This window comes from Melanotaenia boesemani, chromosome 7 (genome assembly GCF_017639745.1).
Source record: "Melanotaenia boesemani isolate fMelBoe1 chromosome 7, fMelBoe1.pri, whole genome shotgun sequence".
Taxonomy (NCBI): domain Eukaryota; kingdom Metazoa; phylum Chordata; class Actinopteri; order Atheriniformes; family Melanotaeniidae; genus Melanotaenia; species Melanotaenia boesemani.
This window is the reverse complement of record NC_055688.1, coordinates 21,137,499-21,157,976: the sequence shown is the minus strand read 5'-3', so window position 1 is coordinate 21,157,976 and position 20,478 is coordinate 21,137,499. Positions and strand designations below refer to the sequence as shown.

Below are 20,478 nucleotides of genomic sequence, written 5' to 3'. Positions count from 1 at the left end.
GCTGTTTTGCATGCAAAACCCAACCCCCATTCTCAGTGAGCACACACTCTCCACCTCTATCTTTCACACACACCCTCTTACGTATGTGCAGTCACCATGGTAACGCGTGGTATTACCATGGCACTGGTGACCAAGCATGCTGCAAGCTGCTGTTGTAGTGGATTTACTGTACCAGTGCACACACAAAGAGCAGGCAGCCAGCAAAATGTTGCCAAAGGGTAGAATTATTTGAACAACAGCCCTTTGAGCTTAGAAGAGATCATTCCCTTCTCCCCAGATCATATTTTACTTCATCCCCCACACCCTTTCCACCTTCCCCCACCTAACTCTGTTCCAAAAGGTTAAAAAATACTATTACTGCAGTTTAAAATGAAACAATAGTAATAATAGTTTAGTTTGAGATTCAATTTCTTTTCAAATTAGGTGGCACAATCCTAGAATAAGACTTTGTTCCCTATTAAAACCAGAAAGCAAGGTTATCCAGTCATTCCTTCTGTCCTTTCAAAATAAAAAAATAAAAAATAATTAAGCCTCAGGTGTTATCATGACAGCCCTGGGTTATTAATAAGAGGGGATAGCTTTAATTGTGGTGTTATATTTAATAATGCATAGGTTAACAGAGTCCTCAACCTTGCACCGTTCTGTTCTCTTCTCCTCTGATCTTCTTCCCTCTAGCGGCTTTAGATGGAAGAACAGGGTTGATGATGCTCTGGATCCAATTAGGTATGCATGCAAGCTGCACTGGGTTTTTGTGCAGTTATTTTGATACAGTTAAAGGGAAGCAGATGGTGAACTTAAATCTGTGAAAACAGTTTTATCTAGAACTGTTGTTGTGGAAAGAAATGCCCTTTTGTTTTTGCAAAACAAAAACAGGCACCACCAATTTTAAGAAGATAACTTAGATAACTTTAAAATTAATTGCTCTGTATTTTTCTCACCTGTTTCTAATTAAAACATTGAGGTATAAGCAGCATTCATTGTGCCCACTAATGTGGTTGCATCATGGCTGTCCAATCTTCGTGTTTTAGCAGTTCTCAAAGATTTTCTTCCTCTGCTGCTGTGGGTATGGATATATGTGAGTACAGTACAGTGAATGTGCCCCCAGGAGGCCACAGTAGACTTGCATTCTGGAGCACAACAGTAATTAATGTACCAATGGCACATGGCTGCACAAGCAACACACTTAGCACATGTAAGCATTTTCTGTGTGTGTTTGTGTCCTTGCAAGCTCATTTAATCCAATTTCAGGTGCTGCTTTACAGAGGTCACTGGTTGTTTCATCACTGATGCAGAAACATTAATAATAATAATAAAAAAAGAGGATAAAAAATAGATTTTTGCTTTTTCTTTTGATGACAGCTTTGATTTAGAGACTGAAATAAGTTCTTTAAATTTTTGTCTTGTTAAAGACAGAAACAGAACAATAATTTCTTCTGAAACATCAAATTTACACATACTGATAACTATATCAGAATAGATCAAAGACTGTCTGACAACTTTGCAGCTACTTTAAAAAGTGCAAACAGGAGACAGGACACTATCAAAACTATATGTCTGTAGTTTCTTTTGTATCATCTTATGTGCTTGAATAGCATCACAGACTACAGCTTGACTCCCATAACCTCTCTCTGTACTCCTGTCAGTGATAAACCCAGTCATTCTCCTAAAAATCCACACTGCCTCTCTGAGTGATGACATGGATTTATCAGTGATGGGACGACTGATGCAAAACCTGGGATTAGTGGAGAGAGTTGTTCCTCTGTGCTGATGTCAGGTTTAAGGGTTTGGATCAGGAGTCCTCGAGATCTACTATCCTGCAGCTTTTAGATCCAACCCTTCTTCAACACTGAATCAAATGGCTGAATTCCCTCATCCAAATGTCATTCAGCTCTGCAGAGGCCTGGTAATGAGCCATTCATTTGATTCAGGTGTGTTGGAGAAGGGACGCATCAGGATAGTAGAGCTTGAGGACCGGATTTGGGCGCCCCTGGTTTAGATAGTACTAGGCAGGTATGCTGAAATGTAAATCTAATTCTATATGCACATTTGTAATGCTGCAGCAGTAACTTAAGGTCGAGCATCTATAAAATGACACACAAATATACTCATATAGCATATAATGACCCTGAAACAGCTGTATGGATCATGTGATAAATACATATGCCATATTTACCTCTAAAATAAGTTTTGTAAAAAATAAATTACTGACAAGCTGCCCAATCGGAGCTCAGTTGAAATGAGTGTTTACCAGTTATAAATGGACTTGTACTTATATAGTGCTTTTCCAGTCAGATTGACCACTCAAAGCGCATTACACTACTTATCACATTCACCCACACCCCGATAGGCAACGTGGGGTTAAGTGTCTTGCCCTGGACACTTCAACAGTGGAAGCCTGGAATCGATCGGCCTACCTTCCGGTTGAAAGACGACTGTTCTTCCTCCTGAGCTACAGCTGCCCTAACAGGCAAGAAAGTCTTTATTTGGACTTTTTAGTGTGTAACATGGAGTTAGATCTAACTTCAGCTTAGGAGACAGGGATGACTCATATTGTACCTTCAAAACCCTTCAAATCTTATAAAATTTTCCATTTGATACACTTTGTGTTTGGTTTTACTTTAGCATGCTTTTGTTATCTAAACCATATGATTAAGTTAAACATTAATAACTTAATTACAGTTAGGAAAACATCAGAACTTGACATAAAATAGACCCTATTGCAACGTCTCCCACATGGAAAGAATCTGGTTCCTAGATTCTGGTTCATTTCAAGGTAATGAGTGCTTGTAATTTACAACATACAAAGTTCTTGTTTAAATGTTTGCTTTTCATGTTAATTGTACAATTTAACTTGAGTTGGGGATAAGTGACAGGGTCCATATGACATGGGAAGAAAAGGCTTTTTCAAAGGAGTTTCCTGTTTGACCATTGATCCATGTTGGCAGAGCTAAGGATGCATGTCATTCCCAGATTTTTTCTCCCCTCACTTCATTATTCAGTGAGGCAAAAACTAAGGAAAACTGAATTAAACCTGACAGAATACTGACTGAAATTATATTTATAGAAACTCTGCATCATCATCTACCACATAAAGCTGATCTTTGTTGTTTTATTCACATACTGATGTAAGAGGGGAAAGAAAGAATGTGAGGGAGAAAAGCTACTGCATGAAAAGCTAATATGAGCAAAAACATTACATGCAGTTATATTTGAAGTAAAATCCAAGATGATCAAACTAAAAGAAATGTGAACATTTAAGTCTCTCTTTTTTAACTAAAAAAAATCCAAATGCAGCACTTGGAATCCACATTTCCTTAGGATGTAGAGAGGGGTTAAAGATTAATTATTCTGGAAATAGCCACTTCCCCATAAAAGCCTGAGATGCACTTTATTCTTAATTGATGGCTGCTCAGTATTTCATTATTACACAATCTCAGTAGTCAATTTGTTGCTTCACCCTGTTGTGATCAGGTATTTGGAAGGTCATAGTTGTGTATAAAATTGTCATTTTAAAATACATTTTGATTTGTATGATATTTCTCTGTGTTTTGCTAGTAATAAAAGATAAAATGTACAAATCAACTACATTGTCCTTAAAGTGAACAGTAAGTGGAAACAGTTCAAAATAAAAAATAAAACGAAATTAAGTCACTAATTCAATGTTTCAGTCAGTGTTTGTAGACTTACAGTATTCGTGTATGTTTACTTTAAAACACTTAGGTGTTTGTGCATGTTTTCTCTTAATCTATATGAATAGTGTCATTCCGCCATCTAGTGTTCAACATAAAACCGCTATTTGAGGGCAAACTAGTGTGGATCGCATCACTTCACCTTTAGGCCTGATTTTACTCAAATCTCAAGAGACTAAAAACATTATCAGTTTTTGAACGTATGTAGTTCATAATTTGACCAATGTGAAACAGACACTTACTAGCAGAGCCTGGTGAGACCACTTTATGGTTTGGAAACTAACATGGTATGTGCTTAAACAGCTGCATGGCGTTAAATTTAAACCAACCTTAAAATAAGCCGTCTGATTTAAGAATAGTACCTCTACAACTTCAAAGATCAGGAGATTGTCTTTGTAAAAACACTTTGTATAAAGCAAAGCCTACCACCGTCTCATCGATGTTTTCAGCTCAAAGTGGAAATGTCTGCATAACCAGTTTAGTCAACGCATTATCGGATCATTTTACATCATTTTTGTAATATGAGAGCAAAGTCTTCAGTGCCCTAAGAAGGAAGTACAATCCCTAACCCTGCATTTTGTTCACTTTTCTTTCAATCTTTCCTCCATTGCTCCCCCAGTAACGATCTCAGCAAAACACTGAGCCCACACTACTGTCTGTCGGCTCAATAAGACCTCCAAATGAATGTTTAATGAGCATTTTAGAACTCATAATGGCATGTCGTTAATGTCCTGTAATAAGCTTCCTGTTGATGGCCACGCCTCAATGCTTTCTCCTCCACTACGCCTCTGACAGTTGTCTGACAATGATTTGAACTTTGCTGAATTGAACGTCCTCGCCTTCACTTCTTTCTTAAGGACTACAAGTATCCAAGTCGTTGCTCTTGACTTAGCTGTAAAGAGAAGATGACTTTTCCCTTGAGGAAATCTGTTTCAGGTAGGCTGTCTTTCTCGATATTTTTTTTCTCAATTTCATCGAGACAAAGCTTCCCGAGGTTTATTTTATTTTGTTTTATTTTATTTTATTTTATTGCAAAATGGATTTCAGTGTTTCCGGCAATAAATTATAAATAAATCGTATTGACAAGAGAAATTTTGCTTCTCCACAGCAGGTTATAGTCATGTTGCTGTCTATGGTGCTGAAATTAAGATGGTTTGATTTGATCTCAAATGATTTAAGTTTCGGTCCTTTTGGACAGAGATTTTTCTTTCTTTCTTTCTTTATTTCTTTCTTTCTTTCTTTCTTTATACTGTTTGTATTCAAAACTTGATGCTTTTTGTCAAGTTGCTGTGTTTACTCTTAGATGCTTCTTGTTTGCTGTTTTACCACTTTTTGTACATAACTCTTCATATTTAATCGACAAATGCTTACCTTTGAGGTGTGGTCCTTAAAATCTAACATCTATACAACTAAACAGATAAACAAGAGAACAGTTTGGGTTTAGGACTGTAGATGGCACCATTGGTTAGTCTGTTAAAATGCTCAGACTCCAGCGCGGTGTAAAAGGAAAGGTCTGATGAGACTGGTCGTCAGGTCGAGAAATAATGACAGTGTCAGAAATATAACTCTTGGTCTGGGGTCTGCAGCTTCTGAAATACGTTTGGAAAATAAAATGTAGAATCTACTAGTTGTGTTTTTATCATGAATGATGCTATAGACATCATAAAGAGAAAGAAGCTCCGAGTTTCATCCTTTTCCTTCCCTCTCTAACTCTTAGAAAATGGATGGATGGATGGATGGATGGATAGATGGATGGATGGAGGGAAGGATGGATGGATGGATGGATGGATGGATGGATGGAAGGATGGATGGAGTTTAGGCTGTAAAATCCACCTGCTAATTTAGATCCTTTACTATTTATCTTGCTCGAACATCTGTTACTGCTGAAGACTGTTTACAGTTTTATTACTCACAGTCCCTTCCGCACTAAAGCAGAGATTGTAGTTAATAATTAAATTATTTTTTAATCAACATAGTTTATTTATTTAGCTTATTATTTGTGTACGTACGCATGCAGCACATAAAGTTGGACTCGTGGCCCTTACCAACTAAATTATAATGTAAACTGCCAGAATTATTTGTAAGTATTTCTGTCCTGCTTTGGCCAGTAGAATTATCTATTAATAAGAAAGTGGCATCCGCTCCCTCTCTCCCACTTTCTCACCTTTGCAACCCACCCGCCCCCACACCACCAACGCCCATTTTTCGTGATATCTAATATGAATTATCCCACATGGCTGGGCTTATGTGTAGTTACTCACGTTGTAACTGTGCACACTGACTGGGTTGTGTCTCAGGAGTTAGACTCCATGTCCTCTCCCTCCTCCCCGCTGCTCTTTCTCCAGTTTGTAGGTGGGATGCTCTGAGCTGCAGGGTTGAGTTTGCGCGGGGCTCGGATACTGATTCAGCATGAAGCGCTTCCTTCAATTACCTGGCGTTGCTTTGCTTCGACAAAAGAGAGTAAAACAAATAGGATCTCCGAAGTGAATCTTTCACGTGTTCGTGCATTTTTTAAAAAAGGGATTTAAATGTCTTTCTCGTTGCATTCTAAAAAAGGGATCAAAGGATAGAGAGCGTTGCAAACACTCCTCTGGCGTCTGCAAACAGGTGTTCTCATCCTCAGGTTTGGCACCAGAGCGCCATTCACGACTATCTGCCTGTCTGATAACCATGTGCGCGCGGCCGCGTAGTTCAGGTGGGATAATGCAAAACCGCTGACAGAGACTGGGTTGTACTCATTGTCATACAAAGAAAAATGATACCGGTGGAGAAAGACGCAACGTGCTTTGGTGAAAGTATCTCGGGTGGAATGTGTATTTTCTATTTTTCATTATATTCCCTTCTGTTCTTGGAGATAAACGTTCTGAATGACGACTAAAGTGAATTAAAATGGTCTTGCTGGACACTATCTAAGCTTACTGGCATTACTACGTTACTGGAACGGCTCATTCCACAATTTGGTGCACTTTTCAGGTCTTTTTACGCATTTTAGCGGTCGCCCCAGATTGTTTCTGCTGCACTTGGACGTTTACCTTCGGAGTCAGTTTCCCGGGCTGATTACATTCACGCGTTTCGGGAAGTTTTTTCCGCTGCCAAACTGGCTATGGCGGCGGCTATTGCCAGCTCCCTCATAAGGCAAAAGAGGCAGGCGAGGGAGCGGGAGAAGTCTAATGCCTGCCGCTGCGTTAGCAGCCCCAGTAAAACCAAAGGAAGCTGTGAAAAACCCAATCGACTGAACGTTTTCTCACGGGTCAAACTCTTTGGTTCCAAGAAGAGGCGCAGGAGACGACCAGGTCAGTTGTGCAGTTTCATCAGACTACCATCAACTTCATCACTAACTTTTCAAATCCCCCCTCAACACTAAGCTTTGCCAAACTTGCTGACAGGATGAGGGGACACCTTTTTTAGTTTACACCCAGAGAAGTGGCATTTCAGGTTACAATTTCCAAACTGAAGCTAAATCTTTCCCTGTTTAGTGATGTAGTCTTGGGCTTAATTTACAAACTTCTCATTAATCACTAAAAATTTCATTAAACTTTATGAAAATGATTTAAAATTTGTGTTTGAACATTGAACTGTCCTGGTGTATTCCTTTCTTGCCTAATTCCCCAGTATGTAGATGGATTTTTAAACATTTTTTCACAGTTTCATAATCTACCTCAAATGCAGCAGAGACCAACTGGCACACACATTTAAATAAGCAAACTTTTATTTAGAACTGGAACCAGACCTCATAGTTTGCTCCAATTTTTTTCCACTTGCTTTTGCCAAGTTCTTGAAAATTCATCCAGCTAAAAGACAAAATATTTAGACAAATAAAAATCACATTGTTAAATTTAAAATAACTGTTGGTATAAAGTTCTACTCCTACACTTAATACCGTATCCACAGATGTTAGGTTTGGAGTGTTGCAATGACACAAAAGTGTCTCTGTATCATCAAGTTCCCTTTGTGGAAACGTGGTTATGGCTGTAGGCTATATCTGATCACATCGGAGACAAAGCTCACACGTTTTAGTGTGACTATCTTGATATTTTTTGACCTAACAACTGCATTACTTTGTTTTCTCATCCGAACTATCTCATACCATCAATTTTATTCATTTCAAAGTTTTTTTTGTTCTTTTTTCTTTTACAATTCACCAGATAATGCCAAAGAAAGTTAGGGTGTATGTTTACATAACCACATAATTATCCTGCAGATTTTGCACCCCTCTTACTTCCAGTTTCTACTTCTATCCTATTGATGAAAAAGGAATGTGAACTCATCGCATTTGACACCTCAAACAAATACAATCTGTATATGCCCTTAAGTCTATAAGTGTGCAGCTGTACTTGCCTGAAGATTATTGTTTTATTTTTTTACAATGAAATGTTCAAAGTTTTACAACAAAGCCATTAAATTATCCCTGGTAACCAGATTCAACAAAGCAGTTAGCAATGGCTGTATTGAAAGGTAACTTAGATGAAAGAGTAGATGAAAGGTGTGGTTTACCACAGTAAAGAACACTTTACTAGCGGCAGTAACCTGGAAGACTCTTAGATTTTATTGGGGATTATGCTAATGTAACACAGACATTATGACTAGCACTTAAAGGAAAATGCACTAGGGAGTATTTTTCTGGGTGGAATAAAACTCTGAGGTAGGAATATCACAACTACAGATTCTCTTGGTATGATTGTTGTAAAAAAACAATCACCATTTTACGATTATCACGATTATTAAATAAATTTCCCATCACTATAATGTGTAAAATCACCGGAACACTCCTTATATATCTATTATTTTTATTTATTTCTATCTTTTCATGCTACCATAACAAAATAATAGAACACCAAAATTAAGTAAAACCCATGTACATCCCCTCTGCTGTATAAAGAATCAATAAATCTTACATATTACTGTTACGGCCCCTCTCTCGGAGAAAACAGATGGTAAAAGGCTAAAAGACCTCTACCTGGACATGTTATTATATTAGGGTATTTATTAGGGTCATCTAACCAAACTACAGTGCATTTACCTGAACTGTAGCATAAAAAAGCCGCTGGCTATCCTACAGGTGGTGAAATGTTTTGCTTTACAGGCTGGTGAGCCGTCCTTCACAATGACACCTTGGTCATTTTTTTTTTCTTTAACCCAAAAACAAACTAAAAAAAAAATCCGACAAGGGTGTTTTAATCTCATTTTTTTGAGGGGAAAACTCTTCCTTTGCTGTACTGTCCCACTCAGGCACTCGGATGTGCTTAAACTTTTTCGCTCCGTGCAGAAGTTGTGTTGACCTGCTGATATAGTTCATACATTATCTTCTATAGAGAATGACGGTATTGAAGGATCTACAATTAATTAATCGTAACGTTTAATATCGTGATTAATTCTAAAATTAAATAATCGTAACATCCTGAGTAGAAAATTATTACTATAATACCACTGGCTGACATGATCTTAAATAGGAGCAACCAGATTACATCAGAATAATAAATTTTGTTTAAAATGTGAATTGATTAAGGCAGTTTTTTTTCTTTTATTTTTTATTGCATATAGAATTTCAGAAAAATTGCAAAGCTATCTTTAGACTGTGCCATTTTTATATTATTGGTTAACTTGCCACCTTAAGTTTCACCAAGAAATAAGCAAACAGAAATGGAAAAAAGCTAAATGTGTTGACATATGTCTCTGCGATGGACTGGCGACCTGTCCAGGGTGCACCCTGCCTCTCACCTGCTAACTGTTGGGATAGGCTCCAGCTTCCCCGCAACCCTGAATTGGACTAAGCGGTACAGATAATGAATAAGTTGACATATGCTAAAGGGAAGATAACTTATATATTTAAAAAGAAAAGTTGTATCTTTGACTGGATTTCTGGCCGCTTTATGTTTTAGATATTTTTAATAAGTCATATAAAAAAATAAGTTCATATTATCCACATTTGGTTATAAATCAGAGGAGTAAACAGAATCATTGCCCTGCTCTTTGACTGTCCTCAGGTGCAGCACAGATGTGACACCTCTAAGAAGGGTCTGAAACTGATGTGTATACTTAGTGTACATTTTTTACTTAAGCTGGTTTAAGTCATTTTTAGCTGATAACTTTGTGTTTTAGACTCACTAATGTGCAGTAACAGTCAAATGTTTGGATACACTTTTCCATTTGATTTAATGGGAAAATGTGTCAAAACTTTTGACTGGTACTGTATTTTTTTTGTTTCTTTGCTTGACTATACATCTCTTATTATTACCTATTGTATTACAAGTCAATGTTCTATCGAAATGTCAAAATTATGAAGATTTTTTTGCACTGTATTTTTTAAAAGCTCTTTTGAAGTATTTTTGAATCAAGTCTTTTCATGACACTTCTACCTACTAACACTATTGTTCCATCATGCCAGTGTCTGAGTCGTTTTTTTTTATTTTGATATTCTTTGCTCTTGTCCATCTGTTATCATATTTGTCTGAAATTAAAGTCACAGGGGTTCCTGTTTTAGTCACCTCTGTTCCAAAGTGGAAAAAGCCAGACATAGTCAACCAGTGCTCATTGGCTAAAAAAAAAAAAAATGATCCAGTACATCCTTTATTATAATTATAGTAGACATTTTGAATTGTAAAAAGTGATTGAGCTCTTTATTACAGTCATCTGTCATTATTGTTCCACTCTAATCATCTCTGCCTTATTCTACTTTGATTAGCATTTCTTTTTGTTGCTTGATGGTAAGCAGTAAAATCGAAGTTTTAAAATGTCCCATTAGAGAGCTCAAACTCACATCACCTTGCTATAGGTTTCTTTCTAATATTTTCTGTCTGTTTTCCCTCCTGCATCCCTAGAGCCCCAGCTGAAGGGGATTGTAACAAAGCTGTACAGTCGTCAAGGCTTCCACCTGCAGCTGCAGGCAGATGGAACCATTGATGGAACGAAGGAGGAGGACAGTGGTTACAGTAAGTTTTAATCCAACATATATTTCCAGTTTCTTCACTTTTAATCTTACATGTGCTTCCATGGCATAATATTAACAAAGAAGTTTCACCTTGCTATTGTCAATCCCATTTAGCACAGACTGGCCTGCATTTAAACCATCTAACACTTTGTCAACTTTGTTTTCTAATGTTTTATTATAAATGAAAACTTTCCATTTTGAAGTTCACTAAGTCTGTGGAAGTGTAATTGAGAAGTTGTTCAGTTTCATCCAATTAAAACCATACTTTACCAATATGAAAACAGATCACCAATGGCTTCTTACTCTCCTACACACTGCCTCTGTGGTAAGAGGCAGCCTTGTCTTCCACTGTGCATCGATGCATCGCTATCATGGCCACAACACCCACCAGCTCTTTGTTTTCCAAAATATTAGAAAAGAGATCAGTGGAACAGCCACAGCACAGCCACTTGTCTGGTAACAATGCAGCAGAAAGGGATCACATCATAATCAGACAGTGCAAACAAAAAAAAAAAAAAAAAAAGATTGTTTGAGCAGTATAGCAGTGATCAGGTGATAAAGTGTAATTGACTTTTTTCCAAAGTAGTTTTGATGAAAAAAAATCTGCATGGATCACTAAAATTAGTACCTTTGTATTAATTTAGTCCCTTGGTGAGGGTATGTCTAAGGTATAAACAGCAGCTCTGTGCAATTGAGATGTTTTGTAAGCAGAGCAACACCTTGTATTTGTGTGTTAACTTAAAAAAAATTGCACTTGTAACACACAGAGCAGTCACTAAAAAGTTAAAATGAAAATAATATATGGTATTTTAACATCTTGCACATACAGTTATAACTAAATACTCCACACGTTGACCACCCCACCCATCGGACATGGACTTGCTTCTTTTTTTGTTTGTTTGTTTTGTTTTTATGGAGTTGCATAACAACTGGCCTGCACTGGCACCAGAATGGTTTATGAAGAGAAAATTAAAGAGTGCTGCTGAACAGGAAAAGGAGGAAGAGTGAAGCTCTTTGCACTGCTCCAAAAATAGCGTTGTTAGGTGCTGGGTGCGCTTGTCTCCATGGTGACGGAGAGTGCAGTCCTCTTGGAGCTAGTGGTGTCTTATGATACTGTTAGAGAGGACCTCCTCAAATGTTTGTATGCATATACACACACACACACACATGCATAAAAGCAAGGATTTGATCTTTGCCACTGTATTTGGCATAGCAGACAGGCTCTGGTCATTTGGCTTTGATAGTAAATAAGTTTGATATTTCTATGACTTTTATTACTAAGAAAAGCAATGCCACACATAACAAATCAACAGCTCATAAATTCTAGTGATTTCTATCCTATTTTACACAATTCCAGCTATTTTCTTCTGTTGCATCACAACTGAACAAACCCACTTAGTCCTACAAAAACAGAAAGAAATCTAATGAAACTGAGCTGAAACTCTTTGGAGCTGTAGCTTCACATACCTAAACATCATTTAACTTATTCAATAAATTCAACTCTTCAATAAAACTCAAGCCCACTGCTGTTCAACACTTATCTGACAACACAAGTGAATGTTGACACCACAGCTTAGGTTAGCTCTAAAACCTTGTTATATTGTCAAATTCAGGCTGCTATAATTGCAGACATGTTGCTCCCAGAATGACACTGGAAATGTTAGAAATGAGACTATCTATTGTTGAGGAGCCTCAGGTTGATTGTCACATTGAATTGGCTATGACTCGTCACTGTTAGTGGGTGGAACTTAAAACAATCCTGAAAGCTGTCCCTCAGGCCTCTTCACTCGTTTTATTTCATCTGCCACTGTGCACAGGGAAATGTCCGCATGTGGGTGGCAGGTCCTGTCATCCTCTTCAGTGTGCTCAGGTGTTTGTAGGAGTAAGGAAGTAATTGAGTTTCCACTACTTGAAAATCTCCATTAGCTCACTGGCTGGTAATCCTTCTAAGATGGAGCAGAGTGCAGATGTGTACGTGTGCACCTTGATCGAAGTATCAAGGGAGGAAAGTCAGTTGAGTGATGCGAAGCAAGAAGGGAGCAATTATAAAGACAGGAATTGCTCACATAGCAAGATGTTTCAGAGAGGGAGACAGCAAAATATCAAACCTTATCTAAATTAAATAAGGAAATACAATCTATAGTTTCTAATATTTAAATGCAATTAAATTATACTAAAGAAACATTAAGTTCTTTATGTGGTTTTGGAGAATTGAGGTTAGATTTTAAATGAGAAAGCACCCTTACATCCTTTTTTGGAAAGATTTTGACACGCCTCTATACTTAGTGCAGCATGTTTTGACCATAGTTTTTGTCTACGGTTTGCCAAACAAACAAACAAAAACAAAATGTAACCCATTATGCATTTTTATTATTACTTTGTATCACACATTTAAAGAACAAATGTTATGCAAAATGCACCTAAAATAATTCAGATATTCAGGTGGTTATTAAGAAGTCATACCAGTTTAAGATTTCACTGGCAGCCATGGGTGTGTAAAGCAGATATCACCACAGATGCTCTCCAAGAAAAACTACACCAATCTGTCAGTTTGAAAGATTCAAGACAGAGTGGTGTGACTTACAATCTCAATATTGTATGACTGTCTTTGCATTTGAGATGCCAGCTGCCCAATTATACTAAAAACTGCCAAAGTATATCTGGTAACACAATTTTTTTTTATCCATTCTGTAGGATAGCTCTATCAATGATTGATTTATAGTTTCCACTTCATTGATGTATTTGTGGCCCAGCACAGCCTGCTCCATTCCATTTCATGTTTCCCTTCCTGGAGACTCACCAAGTTGCTGATGTGGCTGTGTCATTCAGCTGCCTCACCAGTTAGTATCCCTCAGGCAGTATGGAAGTCCATCCCAGTTTCACAGAAAATCTTGAAATCTGTCTCATCACAGGAAATTATGTATTCATGCAGACAAAGACAAACATTAATTTTTTTTATGGATGACTCGCCATAGCTTTTTCATGAAGTGCTGTAACCATTGTTACTAAACAGAGTTATTTTTATATTTGATAGCATTGGGAAAAAAAACCTTGAATCATTACTTAACATTTTTGTGATTATTTTACATTTTGCTTTAATACTGGGTTAGAAATTCAAACACTTCCCTGCAGGGGAAGCACGGATTTATATGAAAGCATCCCCTGTTTATCACAGCTGTTCTAGAAATATTGCATTGATCAGGCAAGTCACCATTCAACGCACCTGTCAAAAAGCACAAATAAACTCATGGGATTTTCAGTCTCGTCAAATCCTGACACTCCTCTATTATTGCTGTCTGCTACACAGAAAAACAAAACAAACAAACAAAAAAAAAAAATGTTCATGCAGTATGTGAAGAATCTAAGAGATACTAAAACAAGCTGAGTGACAGAAAGAAAGAAATGAGGGTATGGTGTGCAGACAACCACAGAGCCAGTACTTCATGGACATACCAGTAATTGCCTTTCCACTAAACCAATAATATGCTGGCGAAGCCTCTATGAAGTAAATATATTATGCTTTCCTATGGCAGTTGTTTACATAGAAAGCCCAGAGAGATGGATGTCTGCAGCATTCAAGTGATAAGGGTAAATGAAATGGCCCATCAAAAAGCCTCTGTAGTGCATTTCACTCAAAGGAGTTTAAGATAGGGATATACTAAGTGGTTGACAAAATGAACAGTAAAGACACACTGAATCACAGCTTAACCAGTATGATAATGTATCAAGTTTACTTTGTCTTCTCGTGTGTTTTAACCTGGAAGTCCTTATGAAGTGAAAGCAAACCGCTAGATGTTATAATTCTCTTGTAGACCATATAACTATCAAAGTAACAGTTCATTTAATCCATTTTTAAGACTATTGCAAATAATGGTCTGTAAGCTAGTAAGTGTGGAAGTTCCTTTACTGGTCACAGAAGTCTGCATGTGGACTCTCAGGTAAATGTTAATGTGTTTTCCTGTTTAAACCTGTGGGTCATTATGAAATACAAATAAACTCACACAAGTAGAGGCAGACAGTAATTAAATAGAGATGTATCTCCATGACCAGCTGGGCAGCTGCTAGCTCTCTAAGCTTCACTACCTGTATTCAGCTTCCCAGTCAGGGAAAGGTCATGTGTGTGGTTGTTTTTATATAGACTTGTTCAAATGAGGGGTGTCTGTGTGAATATATGCACAGCAGCAATCGAGGCGAGGCAAGGAAAGGCAAGTTTATTTGTATAGAACAATTAAACAACAGGGTCATTCAAAGTGCTTTATAGAAACATTAAAACATCAGAAAATAAGAAGCATAATTTAAGCTTTAAAAACTGTATAAAAACAGTATTAAAACATGATCAAGTTTAAAAGTTCAAGCTTAAAAGAAACAGTGCAGATTTGGACTTTTAAAATAAATAAAATAAACTGATTGTTTCAGCTGTTTATTCCAGACATGCAGAGAATAGAATCTAAATGCAGCTTCTCCAAGTTTGAATCTGACTCTGGTAACTGATAAGAGATCAGATCCTGAAGGATCTGGTAGGTTCATAGTGTGTCAAGAGATCACTGATGTATTTTGGTCCCTAACCATACAGAGCTTTATAGACCAGCATCAGAACTTTTGAGTCTATACTCTGATGGACCAGCAACCAGTGTAAAGACCTCAGAGGTGGACTGTTGTGGTCCACTTTTTTGGTCTTAGTGATGACTGGAGGAGCAGTGTAATATATATCTGTGCGTCATCTGCGTAGCTATGGTAACTAATTGTGTTTTATTTATGACCTGTGCCAGTAGGAGCATGTAGATGTTAAACAGAAGAAGCCCCAGTATGGAACCTTGGGGAACTCCACATGTAATTCTTCTCTGCTCAGATGTAAAGTTACCTATCGACACAAAGTAGTTCCTGTTCACTAAGTACGTTTAGACACATTGAATCAAGGCTGTAACAACAGAGAAAAAACTCAAAGCAAATGATACATTTGTTGGGAATTAATACCATGTAATAATTATATCTGAGTGATTATTAAATTAGCAAAGGCATCACTAGACAATAGTTTCTGCTTTCTGACCACTAAAATGGTTATAAAAATAAGTACAAAATCTTGTCCTGCAAAGTGTAGCACTGTTGAATAAGATTGATTATAAAGTTACTTAACAGAGGAAGAACTGTCAGAAAATAAAATTTCTCAGTTTAACGTCAGTTTTGGTGATCTCAGATGATACACTGGGTTGCAGCACATAGATTTAATTTTGATCAGCCTATGATTTCACTTTATTGGTATGAAAAACATTGTCGTATACAAGATTGTGAGCTTCTGTTTTGTCTAATTTCTGATTTTGTTAATTTCATGCCTGGGATTTTTGTAGTTCAGAGAGATACAGGGAAGCTAACAGCAGCAATTCATAGTTAATCAGATGACGTTTGCAGAAAGAATTACACTAGTTGCAGAACTTCTGTGCTTTTCATTTATTCCATTTTCATTTCTTAGAAAACATACAAGGATTTTAAAAGAAATTAATATGAAGACTTTGATTATTGTTTGTGCTGTTGCATTTCTTTTCAGCTATGTTTAACCTCATACCAGTGGGACTCCGAGTGGTGGCCATCCAAGGGGTGCAGACCAAACTCTATCTGGCTATGAACAGTGAAGGTTACCTCTACACATCAGTAAGTGTCTCACTCAATTTAAGTGTGAGATTTTTTGTGCATTTTGAGTGTTGTTTAAACTTGTCCTCTGTCCAGAGACCTTTAGTTTGTTTGAGAGCAGATAGAATGTTGGGGCTCTTACATACATCTTATTTACATGACATAAATAGGAGAAAAATATCTTTAACTGATGTGTTCTTTTCTTTATTTATGGAAATGAGCAACTCACTCTCTGGCTTACCCAGACACAAAAACATTCTGAGCCTGATGAAAGAACAACATCATTTTCTGATAAATTCATGTGTCAATAATAAGTTCGAAGATTGTTTAAGCCAGCTAAGCTGTGACATCTCCAACAGTGGCAGCTGGCTCTTCATCTTTGATTAAATGTGCAAAGTCATGAATAATTCAGTTGCCGGCCGAGGAGTGTCTCTGTTCGTCTTTTCCCCAAATGCCACCACCACATTGTGTGGCAGGCATCACTAAGAAGACTGACAGGCTGGTTGGGTGTGTACCCAGAGGGTGTGCAGGCAGACACACATTCACTGTTGACAGACAGCCTTTATAGTCAAATTACTAAAGATTGTTCTGTATGGTAAAGGTCTCCTGACAAAAACAACAAGCAAAATCTAATAATCTTGTGACTTTTTGGTGTGCGGCTACTGCTGAGAAATTATCGATTACACACTTAGCAGTAATGCAATAAAGAAAGAAAAAGAAATTGCACATTTTACGTCTGTCTTTCTTTGTTTTTTTTGGGGGGGGGGTGTTGGGCAGATGTGGTGGAGGGGTAGCTAGGGGTGATGGTGGGGACGGAGATGTCTCCCACAGAAGGATGGGAGGAGGTGTAAGAGGATGGGAAAGTGCTTGATGGTGCCCTGGTTCCTGAGGTGTGCAGCTGGAACATTGGGGTAGGTGCTGGCCTGTGCCTGGTGGTTGTCTCTGGTCCTGCTCCTGGATTGCTGCTGATTGCCCGGGTCTCTGGGCCGCCCTAGTCTGCTTCTAGCCTCCGTAGAGACATGGTAGCATTTGCATACTTTGCACGCTGACACAGTCACTCAGTTGTCCAGTCAGCCTGTACACTAATAGCTACTTTTGTTTATTTTTTTATTTTTTTATTTTTTTTTCATTTTCTTATTCATTAATTTTTTTTAATCTTTTGTTGTTGATTTGGTTATTATTTAGAAACGCTCAATAATTGTCAGCTTTGTTTTTTCTGTAAAAGTCGTAGTATATTCTCTATTGTGCTTTTGTACAGGAGTAGCAGTTGGTTGTCTGGTGATAGTTTCGATTGAAGGGTCATTGCCTTCTATCTGTTGTGTTTTTGTCTCCTCTTTTTGTTCCTTTTCATTGTCCTCCTTCTTTTTCTGTCCCCTCCGGTCAGGTCCAGCAAGATTACATAGATTACATAATTCAAAGTAAATACATACCAGTAAATAAGTAAATTAATTAATCAGATCATCTAGAGGAGCATTGTATCCATTAAGCCCCCCTTGGCAAAGCAAATTTGTTCGGCATAACACAGCACTCAGGCCATCATTTTGCCTGCTACCATGCTGGACAGGACAAGTGACAAGCAGGTTTGATGAGGGTCTGCTAGAACAAGAGTTAGCATTAGCTTTCTGTTAGCTTGCGTACCTCCAGTTATAAATTTGAGATCAATGGAAATTATGTGCCCAGACCCTAATTTAATAAAATACTATTAGATCATCCCATCACTATGTCAGTGCTACAGGTGGACGGTATGAGGTGATGATTTCTAGCTTTTCCCATCAGCACCATTCCACTATGTCAAACTAGTGGCAGATTTGAAACTGAAAGCCATCATCACTGACAAGAAACTATTGGTTCTTAAGAACTTTATTAAACTATATTAAGTGCTTGAAATTTTTTGAAATTGTAATTACACTGCTTTGTAATAGTTCACTGTCCGTTTAGATTGCTGTTTAGAAAAAAAAGCAAAACAAATAGAGCCTCAAACAGCAATGATATATCCGCATCAACAACCAGCAGTATAAAACAGTATAGAATTTATTGAATTACATAGGAGACAGCCAGCATGATAACAAGAGATGTTCTTTTATGCCATACTGCATTTTTGCACTCAAAAAGAAAAAGGCCAGTTGCACCAACTCAGATTTTGGGTAGTTTGATTTTTAAAAAGCTTTCAGTGTTTGATCTATGCTGTGTGTTTGTGAGTTCAAGGTGAGCAGTTGGCTTGCTTGTTTTTTAAGGCCTGTTTTGTTTACTCAAGTAATTTTTATGTAAATTTTTTGTCTATCAATTTTGTTACCTACCTTCCTCAAATCATTTAATATCTTTCATATTTTCTATAAGAAGTTATTAAAGATGAGACTTAGCAGTTTGTCACACCAGATCAACAGTTTAATGGCTCCGTATATTTAAAGTGTCTGTATTAAAAGAGAAACTTTATCTTTCTTTTGTCTCCCTTCGGTAGAGTGCTATTTTCCATAGCATAAAACCTTAAATGGTAAATGGTCTGTACTTATCTAGCGGTTTTATCCAAAGCACTTTACATATACATGCCTGGATAAACTTCCTGCTTTGCTCTCCTTTCTGCTTGCATTTTTCTTCTTTTTTTCTTCTTTTTTCTTATCTTTACCGGCAAGAAATTTAGGAACAAGGACTCCTGGTCACTTATAAATCACTGTAACGAATAAGTTTTTTGATAATTTTAGTTGATTACCATCGGAGAACTAGTGGAATGATGTCTCCTAACCCTGCAGTATCAGTGAGCTGCACTGAGTGTGAGCAACTTTCTTTGAGGATAACAGCTGGAGAAGAGGATTGAAACACTGCAAGATATTCGTGTGAATGAAGAATTTATTGACCCTATTGCAGCCTCTGTACAAGCTACTGAGTTGTCAAATGGATTGAGTCAAATCTTCATACGCGAAGTCATGTCGAATGTGGAGCCTCCTGCTACAGACCTGGCTGAAACACTTCCTTGGATGTGTTCAAATGACACTGGAATAGCTGGGGAAAATCCCAAACCGGACCATCAGACTGATCTCTCCTACTGGAACAGTGTTGGTGCCAGACCAAAGTCATCAACCCCGGCCAGAACCTGGTCTGATGTTGTTCGTCACAGAGGTAAATCCAGCAGGAAATTTAAAGCTCCAGCACTCACTCCACCATCTGAAGTCTCACTGCATAATAAATATGATGTGTTGACTCATATTAAAATGAATGATGATGAATGTAATGCAAGGATTTATAAAATCTCAAGAAATAGCCCTAAAACTCAGCCCAGGGCTAACCAGACCAGGAGGAGAGGCCAAAATCCCACAAACAGGAGGACTAGAGAAGCTATCGGCACCTCCACACAAAAACAAATAGACACAATTCTGATTGGGGACTCCATAACACAGCAGGTGAGAATGGCAAAGACGGAAAATCTAACACTTTTTGATACATCAGTCAGGGAGCTGACAGAGATCTTGCCGACAATTCTGTCTTCACATCCAGATGGTATGAAGATTATTGTCCACACAGGGTCTTTTGATATTCTGAGGAGGAAAACTGGCTCCGAGATCCTGAAGAAAGACTTTTCTCTGCTGTTGGAGAGACTGTGTCAGTTTGGAGCACACCATGTTTACATTTCAGGACCCATTCCTACAGCGGATAAAGGAATTGAACTTTTCAGTAGACTTCTTGGCCTGAACACATGGTTATCAAATGCATGTGTCACCCATGGGATAAAGTTCATTGATAACTTCAATATCTTTTGGAACTGTAAGGAGCGATTCAGACCTGATGGTGTGCATCCAAATCTAACTGGATGCAGATTACTTGGTGCACACTTGCGTCATGCTGTTGGGACGGCAAACCCAAACATGAGTGTACAGATAAGAGTGAAGGACACAGCAGAGAAGTGATCAACTCCCAGCTCTTCCCCCCTCACCAGACCCTCTTCTCCACATCACCCAAGGTCTTCAAATGATGTCTCTATGCCGGTCTGAACCCCAGCGACCACCATCTACCAAGAAATACAGGGCCCCCCCTCCTCATCCTCCTCTTAGATCATCTGTCCTGGCAGACCAGGGCACGGGAGGATGTGCAGGAGGTTCACAGAGCAGCAGAATTCACAACAAAGATAACATGCCATGATGCGTTCAGGGTCCTTGCTGTAGTTTTGCTACTACTGACAGCTGTTCTGAGATCAAGCCTGGACTCAGTAGGATTCCTGTGTTAGTTAGTAAAATAAGGAATCGA

At 38.0% G+C, this 20,478-nt stretch overlaps 1 protein-coding gene across 3 annotated transcripts in view; it reads left to right on the top strand.

The window, feature by feature from the left end:
* Nucleotides 1-20,478, top strand: part of fgf13a (fibroblast growth factor 13a) — a 118,795-nt gene that overhangs the window by 73,898 nt on the left and 24,419 nt on the right. For 2 of the 3 annotated variants that reach the window (XM_041990785.1, XM_041990783.1), the window contains 2 exons: nucleotides 10,508-10,618; nucleotides 16,160-16,263. In XM_041990785.1, the coding sequence (XP_041846719.1) occupies nucleotides 10,508-10,618; nucleotides 16,160-16,263 (215 nt within the window). Of the gene's footprint in view, nucleotides 1-5,987; nucleotides 6,983-10,507; nucleotides 10,619-16,159; nucleotides 16,264-20,478 lie in introns of those variants that run through there. The other variant, XM_041990784.1, reaches the window with a different exon arrangement.